A 13,200-nucleotide genomic window follows, 5' to 3' on the forward strand; every position below is an offset into this window, starting at 1 on the left:
TGCTCCAGTCCCCTGATCATCCTCGTGGCCCTCCTCTGGACTTGTTCCAACAGTTCCATGTCCTTTTTATGTTGAGGACACCAGAACTGCACACAATACTCCAAGTGAGGTCTCACGTGAGCCGAGTAGAGACGGAAGATCACCTCCTTCGACCTGCTGGTCACGCTCCTTTTGATGCAGCCCAGGATACGGTTGGCTTTCTGAGCTGTGAGAGCACACTGAAGCCGGCTCATGTTCATTTTCTCATCGACCAACACCCCCAAATCCTTCTCCGCAGGGCTGCTGTGACTCTCTTCTCTGCCCAACCTGTAGCTGTGCCTGGGATTCCTCTGACCCAGGTGTAGGACCTTGCACTTGGCATGGTTAAACTTCATAAGGCTGGCATCAGCCCACCTCACAAGTGTGTCAAGGTCCCTCTGGATGGCATCCCTTCCCTCGAGTGTATCAGTCGAACCACACAGCTTGGTGTCATCAGCAAACTTGCTGAGGGCACACTCAATCCCACTGTCCATGTCACTGACAAAGATGTTGAACAATACCGGTCCCAACTCTGATCCCTGAGGGACACCACTCGTTACCGGTCTCCAGCCGGACATCGAGCCATTGACCGCAACTCTTTGTGTGCGGCCATCCAGCCAGTTCTTTATCCACCGAGTGGTCCACCCATCAAATTGATGTCTGTCCAATTTAGAGACAAGGATGTCATGCGGGACAGTGTCGAACGCTTTGCACAAGTCCAGGTAGATGACATCAACGTCTCTGCCCCTGTCCATCCGTTCCGTAGCCCCATCATAGAAGGCCCCCAGATTGATCATCAGGCAGGATTTCCTCTTAGTGAAGCCATGCCAGCTGTCACCAACCACCTCCTTGTTTTTCATGTGCCTTAGCATGCCTTCCAGGAGAATCTGCTTCAAGATTTTGCCAGGCTCAGAGGTGAGACTGACTGGGCTGTAATTCCCTGGGTCATCCATTTTCCCGTTCTTGAAAATGGGGGTTATATTTCCCTTTTTCCAGTCATTGGGAACTTCACCCGACTGCCATGATTTTTCAAATATGATGGAGAGTGGCTTAGCAACTTCATTCGCCAGCTAAACACTTCAAATCAGCAGTCATACTGTGCTAAACTCCTTGATTTGATGTAGCTTGTCATTGTTTTCTTGCTGTGGCCAAACTGTGAGCTTACCATACATGTTTTTTATGTGGTCATGGTCAGCCTGAATGCAAGGTGGTAGTACTGATTATCTGTATCTTCCAGTCACCACTGTGTGGGTTTCTGGAACAGATTTCTCTGTTTTCCTATCTTCTGGTTGTTTCGATCCTGGAAATTACTTGTTTCAGTATGGCCTGATGATTACATTATATTTTGAGAAACTTAGAGTAAGATTTTTGAAAGCATATTGATTCTAATTATCCTGTTCATTTAGGGGAATGTAGCACTTTGTAACTGTGCTACCGAAATGCTAACGTTGTCAATGCTGCAGGAGAGCAGCATGATGGGAGCAAACTGTTCTCAAAGGCAGTTTTCTTTTCCACTTCATATTGACATATGAAATTCATGGAGTGTTTCAGAATGCTGTTTTGTGTCAAATGAGAGTAAAGTATTTGTAACTAAATCTGTGTTACAGGTTTAAATACTCACATAGCTTGGGTTGCTTTCTAGGAGGACATTAAGGATGTAGGAGACCTTGCTGTTGTAATAAATTTCATAAATTCTGACATGCTTCTTGTAAGGTTCATTCTTTGTCTCTGAAAACCAGAAGCAACCTGGTATAAAATCTGAGGGGTTTAGAGGACTGTTTTCAAGATGGGATTGTAAACCCTATGTCTTTGTTTGTGATTCTTTGGCCTGTATTACCTCTGCATTTTTCTCAGTTTTAATTTTACTAATATGCTCTGTGTAGCTCTCCTCTGGAGGTTTGTGAGATGTCTTGAAGATATTACTCTGTCTGGCTTCACATACTTATGTTCTTTTTGAAGCAGCAGGTAGTGAGTTAACACAGGATACTGTTCAAGTTCAATGACTTTCAGAGTTGTTGAAACAGCTGCAGAGAGTCTACACCAAGAAGTGAAGCTTGATTCTTCTTAGAAAATACATCCAACTGTAACTCAAGTGAACTAAAAGTAGCTGTTCTCTGATTCCTTCTGCAGACATCAGGAGAGAAGGTGGGAAAGCTGAGCCTGGTGGACTTGGCTGGTAGTGAAAGGGCAACTAAAACTGGTGCTGCAGGAGACAGGTTGAAAGAAGGAAGCAATATTAACAAGTAAGACTCTGATTATTTATTTTTTTTACCTTTTTTTCCTCAATGCAATCATGACTGCTAAATACTGCATGCTTGTGAAATAGAATAAAGTCAGTATAAGCTCTTGTAGCTGGTTTTCTTCTTCCTTTTACTTCTTGTTCTGACATATCAAAGTCTTAAGCAGAGATCTGATTCAGACATCTGTTTAAAATGATTGGCATTTTTCCCTCTGTACTTGTGTTCCTGTAACTACCACATAATTGCAGTTTAAATGATAATTAAGGCTGAAAACAAGGAGTAGAGCTTTTGTGAGAAAGGAACGATAAAAACTGTATTAGGAAGCTTCTCCTTGGAGCTCATTTTTGGAGAGAAAGTCACTGTCTAAATATGCATTTGACTGAGGAATATTTACACTGGTTAATGGCTGCTTGTGTTCTCTGTGCAGATCCCTCACAACCCTTGGGTTGGTTATTTCTGCCCTGGCAGATCAGGCTGCTGGCAAGAACAAGAACAAATTTGTTCCTTATCGTGATTCTGTGCTCACTTGGTTACTTAAAGTAAGTACTCTGATCTTGGTTTTTTAAAGAGAAATAGAAGTGAGAAGAAGGGGAGAAGAGTGCCATTCAGTAAAATAAAAGCCTGTTCTTTTCTGCCTCGTTTTCTGGTTTTGATGTTAACCAATCTGATGTCTTTGGAAAATTAGCTGGATGTAAGCCATTAGTATCTCTAAGAATCAAATGTGTTCCCTGTCTTCTGCTGACCTATAATGGTCTAAAGAATAATTAAATTAAGGAGATATATATATATATTATGCATTAGTTTACATACAGCTTCACACACAACCTTGGGGCTAATTGCCACATGCAGCTGAATTTTACATGCTCTCAAGGTTAGCTTTGAAGATTTTGATTAAGGCTATTACTTTTCCTAATTGTCTAATACATTTGTTAATATACTCTACTTTTGTCAGCAAAGTATGATTGCAGAACATTATCCCAGTTACAGTCTGAGGAACAGGTCAGAAGACTTAATACATCATATTCATATGAAATGAACAGTTAAATCATTCAGTACTGTGTAGGAGTCTATTTGGAGTTATTTTGGGGAAAATGAGTGTATCATGATGGCACTTTGATCACCTGTAAAGTCTAAATGAAGAATCACATTGTTAAGTATGGGGTTTATGTATGTCAAATTAAAAGGCAAGCTTTTGAGTTTGTTGTTCTTCCCACTTCCCAGGTACAATGGCAGTAAAGCAGGGTAGCCTGATGACAAAAGATCTTGGGAGTACAAGTTTGATTTTAGGAATAGTCATCATAAGGAATTCTCCCATGTTCTGAATGAATGGCAAGTGCAAACGTAACCACTTGTTTTCATTAAAAGCTTGCCTGCTAGTGAAGGTGGCTTGGCTGTCTTTTCCTTATCCTGCCTGGTACAGCTTGAGCAGTCTTGTTTGACTTGGATTTTGAAGGATTAGTGAATTAGGTGTCATATGTAGGTGATGTCAGTTTCTTTACTGTAAGCTGTCATTTTGCTAAGTTTTTTTTCTTTCCTCCTTTGATTGCCAGGATGTTTCATAACCATGTCTCAGAGAAATACTAACTCACTAGGTTTCCTTTTTTTCCTTGTGCTCTGTTTTATTGTTGTCTAGGAGCAGCTCAGATATTTGGATATTTGTTAGTAGAAAGATACGACCTGGAAAGAAACTGATTTTTGGCACCACCAGCCTTTTTTTTTTTTTTTTTTTTGTCTTTTGTAGGTGCTCTGGCAAGATTTGGTTGTCTTGAATGCTCTGCTTTGCTTCCTCACCCATTCTTAGCAATGTTTTTAGATGTTGTTTCAATTGGACATCTGTATGATTTAGCTGCACATGTGGAAAGAAAAAGAAAGTTAGTTGTATGTTGTACATAAGTGTGGAGATTGAGAAGGTTGTTTTCCTTAATGAGATTTGAAAACAAAGTGGACTTCAGTGCTTAAATAACATAAAATCTCTACATGTGTAACCCCTTGACACCACAAGCCTTCATTTTTCTATGTGCTGTCTTTCAATGAACCACGAACCCTTTAGCGTGACTACTGTGAAATGATTTATCGCTTCTTCCACTGTAAACATCACAGATACTGGTCATCAGGTAGTCATGAGGCCTACATAGAAATCAGAATGGCATAACAGAAATAGTGTCTATACTTTTCCTACAGGAAAATAAACCCTCATATTACAGTGGTCCTTGCGCTAAGACTTTTTTAGCATTTAAATATATTTTTGCCCCTGTATAGTCACACTGAGTTTTTACTGTAATTAAACAAGTGCTTTTTGGCTCTATGCAAAGATGGGAACAAAACCAGCATGCAGCTTGCTTCAGTTTGCTCCATCAGCATGTGCTTGGGTTCTTGATGGGGCTGTAACAGTCTGAGCAAGCAGAGCGGAAACTTCCCTAACGAATTTCTAGCCTTGTTGTTAGAATTAGTTATGCTGCTCCATTTCTAAACAAATCCAGCAAGCAGACTGAAATTCCTGTTTAGCACCTGTCTGATGCATTGTAGCCATGATGATGACGGCCGTACCCAGCACTTGCTTTAGCTCATAAATAGAAGCGTACTTTTGTTCTGCCTTCTTTCAAGCAAACCTTCTTTGTGTCTTTAACATCCAGCTATGTTAAGTGCAAACAAAAGGTTTGGGGCTTTTGGATTTTTTTACAAACAAGCTCGTTGAAGAGAAGCTTTATTTAGAAAGGGGAAAATTTAAACATTTTTTTTAATTAAAGATCAAAGGTGGGATTTATTCATTTAAAGAGGCCTGGTTATAGAAGCCATGAGATGGTGGGCTATCTTTCTCTCTAGCTTTCAACTTTCAATTATGATGCTGAAGTGGGGTAAATGTGTTCTGACACTAGGAGTATCTGTCATATAGGGTCTCTCCACAAATCTAAGAAACAAGCAGTGTTCAGGAGACCCTAAGATTTAACACGTTTTGTTTAACTTTGTTGAGAATATTTAGATGAAAGTATCAAGTGAAAAACATTATTGCAGAAAGAAGCTTGAAGAATAGCATCAGTTTATGTGTAGGAATCAAAATAGCTTGTTTAACTTCTTGGTTTTATCAAATAGTATCAGCACAAACATCTTGTTTTCCCATTATAGTCAGAAACCCTGCACTTTTACTGATGGCTGCTATTAAAAATATCATTTCTGATGTCTGCATTTTGTTTCCACAGTGAACTTGGTGCTAGAGAAGTCTGGGCTAGCTTGGTCTTAGAAATAAGTAAACTTACTTATTTCCACTGTGTGTGTCTATCTCATGCAAACCCAGCCTTGCCAGGGTAATTTGCAGTCACTGTTAATGAGAGGCTGGCTTACTATTTGTCTTTCTTACTTAACTTTAAAGAAACCAGTGAAATCAGCAGAACAGTTTTATACATAAACCTTTATCAGACAGTCTGGCATTGGTTTCAAATAGCTACGGTCCAACAGGAACTTTGCCCAACTTATAATGGGTGTATTGTGAATTATGGTGTATCACTGTAACAGCGTTCTCAGCTGCCTGTACAGCAGAATTGCAATTCAAATAATGAATTAATCCTATTTTGTAGCTAATTAGTGCAGTGAAGGAGGTTCCCAAAATACAAACTGTTAAGGTTTGATTTGGAAGTGGAGTACCTGGCCAGCTCCCTGATAAACTTCATCTTTTAATGCAAAACAGGGACTGCAGTTGCAGAGTGTCATTCCTAATTGTGAAAACCGTTGAAGGATTGAAGAAAAGTTCTGGCTTCTCTAGAGCCAGAAATCCCACTGAATGAGTCATGTGCTCTTGTTAGTCTTTTTAAAGGTTTCAGTAAATGCTTTGGAAAAACATTTCTGTGTTTCAAAGTCCTACCAGGGCATGTATTTGTTGGAGTAAATATTGGCTGCTCCTCAGATGAGAAAAAAAGCACACTGGTATCATAGAATCACAGAATGGTTTGGGTTGGAAGGAACCTTAAAGCTTCCACCCACCCTGCCATGAGCAGGGACACCTTCCACTAGACCAGATTGCTTTAAGCCCTGTCCCACCTGGCCTTGAACACTGCCAGGGATGGAGCAGCCACAGCTTCTCTGGGTAACCTGTGCCAGTGTCTCACCACCCTCACAGGGAAGAACTTCTCATATCTCATCTGAATCTCCCCTCTGTCAAGTTAAAGCCATTCCTCCTTGTCCTGTCTCTACAGGCCCTTGTCAAAAGCCCTTCTCCGGGTTTCTAGTTGGCCCCTTTAGACACTGGAAGCTGCTCTGAGGTCTCCCCAGAGCCTTTCCTTCTCCAGGCTGAACAAGCCCAGCTCTCTCAGCCTGTTTCCTTAGCAGAGCTGCTCCAGCCCTCAAAGCATCTTTGTGGCCTCCTCTGGACTTAGTTATTCGATCAGTCGGAACACTTTTCAGTTGACTTCTCTATAAAATACTCTTACCTGCAAGTGCTCTCTAGCTGCTGGTGTACCTTGCTGTGCTGAACAATATACATATGAAATTGTATTTTCTATCCAATGAATTAGCTGCCCTTTTGCATGACCAAAGACAGCGGTGCTATCAATGCAGCAACAGAGCAATGCTGGTCTATGTGGTCGATGCTTGTCTGAGCACTGAAGCAGCCAGGCTGCTGTCAAGCTATTTTAGACATGCAGCAAAAGAGGGTCTTAAAAAAATACTTAAAGGGGTGTTTTAACGATTGCTAGGGAATGCTATGTGTGTGCTTTGTAATTAAAATGGATAGACAAGCAGCTAATGTATTCAGATTGTTCTAATGGCAATGCCTGACCTAGATTTCATGGGTTATTGAAGATGAAAGTTAATAGCAGGGTTTATCTCAGAAAGGGATATTGGGTAAAAAACAAACACACCCCTTCCACCCTCATTCCTTTCGCTTCCCCCCCCAAAAAAAAAAAAAAACCAAACAACCAAAACCAGATAAACCAGCCAACCAGAAGAATGATTTGCTTCAAAAGTTAAAGCAGAATATTTTATGTTTTAGACTAGCCAAAATTGTAAACCACAATTTCACAATCAGTGAAAGATTGAATGCTTCCTTCCCTCCTTCCCCCACTCCCCCAGCACTCTGCCTTGCAGGAATGTGGTTTCACGCCCTTCTTCTCTGTCAACCAAATTCCAAAAGAGTAATTTCTTACATAACTCAATTTAGATTGTGAGCTGTGTAAGCGGGGGTGGAGGGGAAGGGCCCCATACTGAAGTGTTTAGAAGAATAAAATTAGCTTATACTGTTTGAGGAGATCTTTAAGTAATTTAAATTAGTACTTATTGGAAACATCTTGTTTTCAGTCTTTAAAATAGGATATTCTGAATTCATCACGATCTTTCCTGAGCTCCTTCAATACTATCTGAGAAGTTTAATGCTTCAGTGCTTATATTTCTGATTTATAAACCTAGGCAGAGAAAACAGTTAAAACTTTGAAGTGCTTGTAAGATCCCATAAAGCAAAAAAAGGGACTGTTTTCATTCCTGATTAAAGTAAAACTGATTCTGAAAGCCAAGAATGACATCTCTTAAATATGCATTAAAAAAAAAAAAAAGAACATTGAAAATAACATCTTTCCTTGATTTACACAGCTTAAAATACTAATTTTTAACCAAGGAACTCTGATAGAAATGTTCCTGTTATTCGTTGCCCCATCTCCTCCCAACCCTAGGTTATTACTCACTTGCTAAGTTCATTGACCAGGTAAAATGAAGGAGACCTGCCCTCTGTTTTAATTTTATAACCTGTACCACTTTCCAGGATAGCCTTGGTGGCAACAGCAAGACTGCTATGGTAGCAACAGTAAGCCCAGCAGCAGACAATTATGATGAGACCCTTTCAACACTGAGGTACGCAGATCGGGCGAAGAACATTGTTAATCATGCTGTGGTGAATGAAGACCCCAACGCTCGCATTATTCGGGAGCTCCGTGAGGAAGTGGAGAAGCTGCGAGAACAGCTCACAAAAGCAGAGGTACAAATTATAGCCTTGACTAGTCAGTAAGACCTCTAAACCCCATTGTCAAGACTTTCTTACCTGGCTTGAATAATGGAAGCCACAAAGAATGACTACATGGTGTCTATGAGGAATCTGCCTTTATATTACTTCTTTCCATTTTTCTGTACATCAGTCTTGAAGCACGTGTGATAAAATGAGATACCAGCTTCTGTCTGAACACACTGTTGAGCAATCTTGGTTTTATTGTGATCAAAAAAGCAAGTGGTGGTGGAGACAGGAATAAGGGTGAACTCTTAACGTTGTGTAGTTTATATGCAGAGCTTAGCCAGTATATTTTAAGAATTCAGTATGGCTACATCCTGCAAGGTGTGAATTCAGTTGAACAATGCTTGCTTTCTTACAAGCTTAACTGTTCTCAATTGAATCTCAAACAGGAACTAATTGATATTATGAATATCTGCATAGCTACCTCAATGAAATTGTGAAAGGAGCATGGTCTAAATGTTAGATGAAGGCCAAGAACTAGCATAATCCTGAGTTCTCTTCTCAAATGTGGCAAAGCAATGGTGATATAATCCGTCTGTTTTGCAATTCAGAAAAAATATGATTACAATATTTGCCTCATGAGGTATGCAGGAAATGCTGGCTGTGATGTTAGAAATGACTAGTGAGGTTTTTACTGTTCTTATTTGAGCTACCTAATATGCTAAGCATCCAGTGTGTATCAGTTTCTTTAAGGTATCTCAATTTAAATTTCTAAAAATTCCTCTAAAATATGAACCACAGAGTTAACATTACACTGAGAGATACAAGTACTTCCTATTTATTTAATTTGTGAGCATTAATGTCAAAATAATGGCAGCTTTCCAAAGTAATGAAGTAGTGTTTCCTAAATATGAAGTAATACATATTTCCTTTCCCAAGTATTAAAATCCCACCCTAGTTGTCATCTCAGTGGCCTTGACAAAGCTCATGGAAAAAACAGTGTAGTTTGCTATTAAGAGGCTACACAGTAAAGGTCAAAATCCATATTCTTTGTCTTGTATTCCTTTTAGTTTATTACATTTTTGGCCCATCTATTTGTTCTTACAGAAATGTGTATAAACAACTTGAAGTGAACAAAAGTGTTGTACGTAGTGAGGAGGATTACCTAGCTCATTTTACAGTTGAAGCATGTGAAAATGTTGAGTAATTTTGCCTCAGGTCCAAATAAATGGCCAAACAAGATTTAGACTTCGAGAGCAACTGAGCTTCATCTGCCTGTCATCCATAGGATCCAGTGCCTTTGCACTGATGATGTTTTATCACTCATAATACGTCTTTGTTCTGGAGACTGCCTTGGCTTAATTTTCTTTCCCAGGTGGAACTGATGTTCCCTTTTATCCTGTATTTAGATATTTAAACCTGGAAAAGATTACACAGAACACATCAGCTGATAGTTTCTACTGTTGTGTCTTGAGGCAGAGGAAACTCCTGTCTTAGAACAGGATTTTCTGCTTCTGGCACTTGCTCCTGTTCTTGCACGAACTGCAGTGTAATGAGGCCACTCTGATTTGGATTCCTCTGAAGAGTGTTGGCTTTGCGGGAAGGGAGTGTGTGATGGAGAGCAATGCTTGCATTGTTTAATTGGCATTGCATAAATACCTATCAGCCAAAACCATTTTCATCTTGTTAGCGGTAATGAAATAAACATAGAATCATAGAATAGTTAGGGTTGGAAAGGACCTTAAGATCATCTAGTTCCAACCCCCTGCCATGGGCAGGGACACCTCACACTAAACCAGGTCACCCAAGGCTCTGTCCAAGCCACCCAAGGCTCTCTTTCTCAGCCTGCCTAGAAAAGGAATATGCCAGTACCAAGACTGGAGGGTGTAAACATAAGTAGCATAAAAAATATCCTTTCATTTTTTAAAGAGTTTGATGCATGGGGGGGATGGGTGTGGGCTGGGTAACTTCTTATCTCAAGTTAGTTCTTGAGTAGAGCATGGCCCTTTGACTATTTCACAGAACAAAATTAGAGCTATGATGGATTAGCAAGAAAACTGAATTCATGTGTCTGGAAGCACACATTAAGGCTTCTTTCTAGGCTTTAGCCACTTTGTAAAATACACAAGTAAATGGAGAAGTGGATAACCTCAGATGAGTTCATGTTTGCTATAGAAAAAAAACAATGACATCCATCAGGCCATATCAAAATGAACAAGAAAAATATTTTGGTGGCATGTCAGTTTAAGTGACTGAGATGTCACATTCCATTTTGAGGGAACAACAGCTGAGAGGATGGTGACTGGCCAGATCAGCAGTATCTTCAGGAACAAGACTGGTTTAGATATGAGTCATCTGGGACACTCATTTTGCGTTTTAATATCTTTGTGCAAATTTGCCATCATCATATAATTGGTTTGCATTGAAGTCTATAAACTCCATTTCAGCATCTTTACTTGAAACTAATTAAACTAAGATTTTGATGGATTCTACATTTATATGCAATACGTTTTTTAAAAACCCATTTACTTACTGGTAAGTATGCCTTGAAAAAATGAGGAAAGTTATGTTTTCTTTTTTTCCCCATCTCTGTGACAGCAATGTAAATCGAAAAAATGCACAACAAGCTTTCTTCTTCTATTTCTGCAGGCTATGAAATCGCCAGAATTAAAAGAACGATTGGAGGAATCAGAAAAGTTGATTCAGGAAATGACTGTGACCTGGGAAGAAAAATTAAGAAAAACTGAGGAGATAGCACAGGTTTGCTGCTTTCTTTTCCCCTCCTTTTTTTTAATAAAAAATAGGTTTGTTTCTTTTGTCTGTCAGTTCATAGTCTGAATATCTCCCCACATTTAGGGTAAGTAGGTCAAGCTTACTGCCCTTTTCAAAAGCTTCACTTAATTCCTGTGATAGCTGGGTGCCTCCCAGATTACTATTCCAGTGACAATAATAAATTGTCACTGTATGCAAATGGAGAAGTTATTTTTAAAAAATAATAATCCATGGATAAGAGGATTACAGGGGGTTTATATTCTTCAGACAGTAAAATCATTGTGATGGAAGATGGAGTATTGGGAGTATTAAATGCAAGATTATTTACACAGAGCCTCAATATACAAGGCAAAGGGCATTCAGAATATTGAAAAATAGCACTGTTCAGGATCCCTGTGTGTTTTAAGACCTCTTACACTGATATTTAGGGCCTCAGACCATAATTGAATATGATGGTTACGTTCAAAAGTTGTGCAGGTCACCATGATTATTGCATGACACCTCCAGTTCTTACCACACAAATGCTGATGTATGTGTTTGCAGTAGGGAGCTTTTGAGGGGGAGGCCTATTGAAAGGTGATGAATAGTATGTAATAAATAAGAAGAAAGTGGAGCCTCTGGTACAATGCCCTCTTGTAGATGACACAATTAGAATAGACTGTGTTGATTTTGGTTTTAAAGATCCATTGTAAGAAGTGCTGCTTGTGACTACGAGGGCTTCCTGACTTTCAATGCAGATTCATACATGGATTTTCCTCCCTATGTATAAGGGTGGAAAAAACTAAAAAATAACAATAAGATTTCTGCTTTCATCCTACACAATAGTTTCTAGGCACACAAACCCTGAGTGTGCGAGAAGGTTGAAAAATTAGGATGATGGCCTCAATGCTACATACTAAATCTGCCTCGATGTTTACACATTTGCTTTAGCTCTCCTGCTCTTTGTTTCTAAATTAACAGTCTGTTACAATGCTTCAGAGCTGAGAGTCTGTTGAACAGACTGCTCCAGTGTGGGTCCTTTCCACGTGGTGCAGTCCTTCAGGAACAGACTGCTCCAGTGTGACTCTCCCACAGGGTCGTAAGTCCTGCCAGCAAACCTGCTCCAGCCTGGGCTCCTCTCTCGATGATCCTGCCAGGACTCTGCTCCAGCAGGGGCTTCCCATGAGGTCACAGCCTCCTTGGAGCATTCGCTTGCTCTGACATGGGGTGCCCCATAGACTGCAGGGGGATATTTGCTCTGCTATGGACCTGCATGGGCTGTGGGAGCACAGCCTGTCTTGCCACAGGCTGCAGGGGAATCTACCCCAGTGCCCGGAGCACCTCCTCCCATTCCTTTTTCACTGGCCCAGGGGTCTGCAGAGCTGTTCCTTTCACATGTTCTCACTTCTGTCTCTGGCTGAAATTGCTCTTATCCAGTAACTTTTTACCCTTTTTAAATACATTATGCCAGAGGCCCTACCATGAGGGACAGTAACACAGCAGGGATCTGTCTTGGAACTGGCTAATGTTGGCTCTGTTGGACATAGGGGAAGCTTTTAGCAGCTTTTCATTGAAATCACCCCTGTAGTCCTCTCCTGACTACTAAAACCTTGCCACGCAAGCCCAGTACAGTAGGCTTAGACAGGTCCAAGGTTAAATGCATTTATATCATGGCTTGTCATGTGACTTTATTTCTGGCCAGCATCCGCTAACATCTGTCTTGTCAAATTGTAGCAGGAGAGGCAGGTAGGATAGAGAGGTAATTGTAAATCTCTGAGGAAAGGATGATTCCTCATAAAGAATGAGGGCCATCAAAGGCAATTTGTAGAGATGGAGCAGCAGTAATGGTTCAAAGCCTTAAAGACTGTGTGAATAGGCAATTTTTTCACATATTCAGTGAAAATTTGACATACTTTTAATGTAATTTGAATATTTAAGTTAATTAACATTAGGTCCTGAGCAAAAGTTAACAGAAACAGGCTCATTATCTTTAAGTTAATCCTGTGAGATTTTGACTGTGGGCCAAGTCCTCCTTTGGGCAGCACGTTCTTTATCTCTGTAGATAATAAGGGATTCTGTGAACTTTGGAGCCTGGCACTGTTGATCAGAAGAGAGATCTTTGACATCATACTGCAGTTTTTCTTCTGTTCTTTGTTGGTTTTTTTTTTTTCCTCTCACACGCATGACTTTTCCTTATGAGGACCATTATGTTGGTTTTGTAAGTGTGTGGGGAGAAAGGGTAGAGAAAATCACAAGCGAGTTGTG

At 40.2% G+C, this 13,200-nt stretch overlaps 1 protein-coding gene across 1 annotated transcript in view; it reads left to right on the forward strand.

Moving 5' to 3' along the window:
- KIF13B (kinesin family member 13B) overlaps nucleotides 1-13,200 on the forward strand; it is a 132,776-nt gene that overhangs the window by 61,348 nt on the left and 58,228 nt on the right. The window contains exons 9-12 of the mRNA XM_080616190.1: nucleotides 2,149-2,261; nucleotides 2,686-2,797; nucleotides 8,002-8,214; nucleotides 10,834-10,944. Of these exons, the coding sequence (XP_080472316.1) occupies nucleotides 2,149-2,261; nucleotides 2,686-2,797; nucleotides 8,002-8,214; nucleotides 10,834-10,944 (549 nt within the window). The remainder of the gene's footprint in view (nucleotides 1-2,148; nucleotides 2,262-2,685; nucleotides 2,798-8,001; nucleotides 8,215-10,833; nucleotides 10,945-13,200) is intronic.

Source organism: Psittacula echo, assembly GCF_963264785.1.
Source record: "Psittacula echo genome assembly, chromosome: 4".
Taxonomy (NCBI): Eukaryota; Metazoa; Chordata; class Aves; order Psittaciformes; family Psittacidae; genus Psittacula; species Psittacula echo.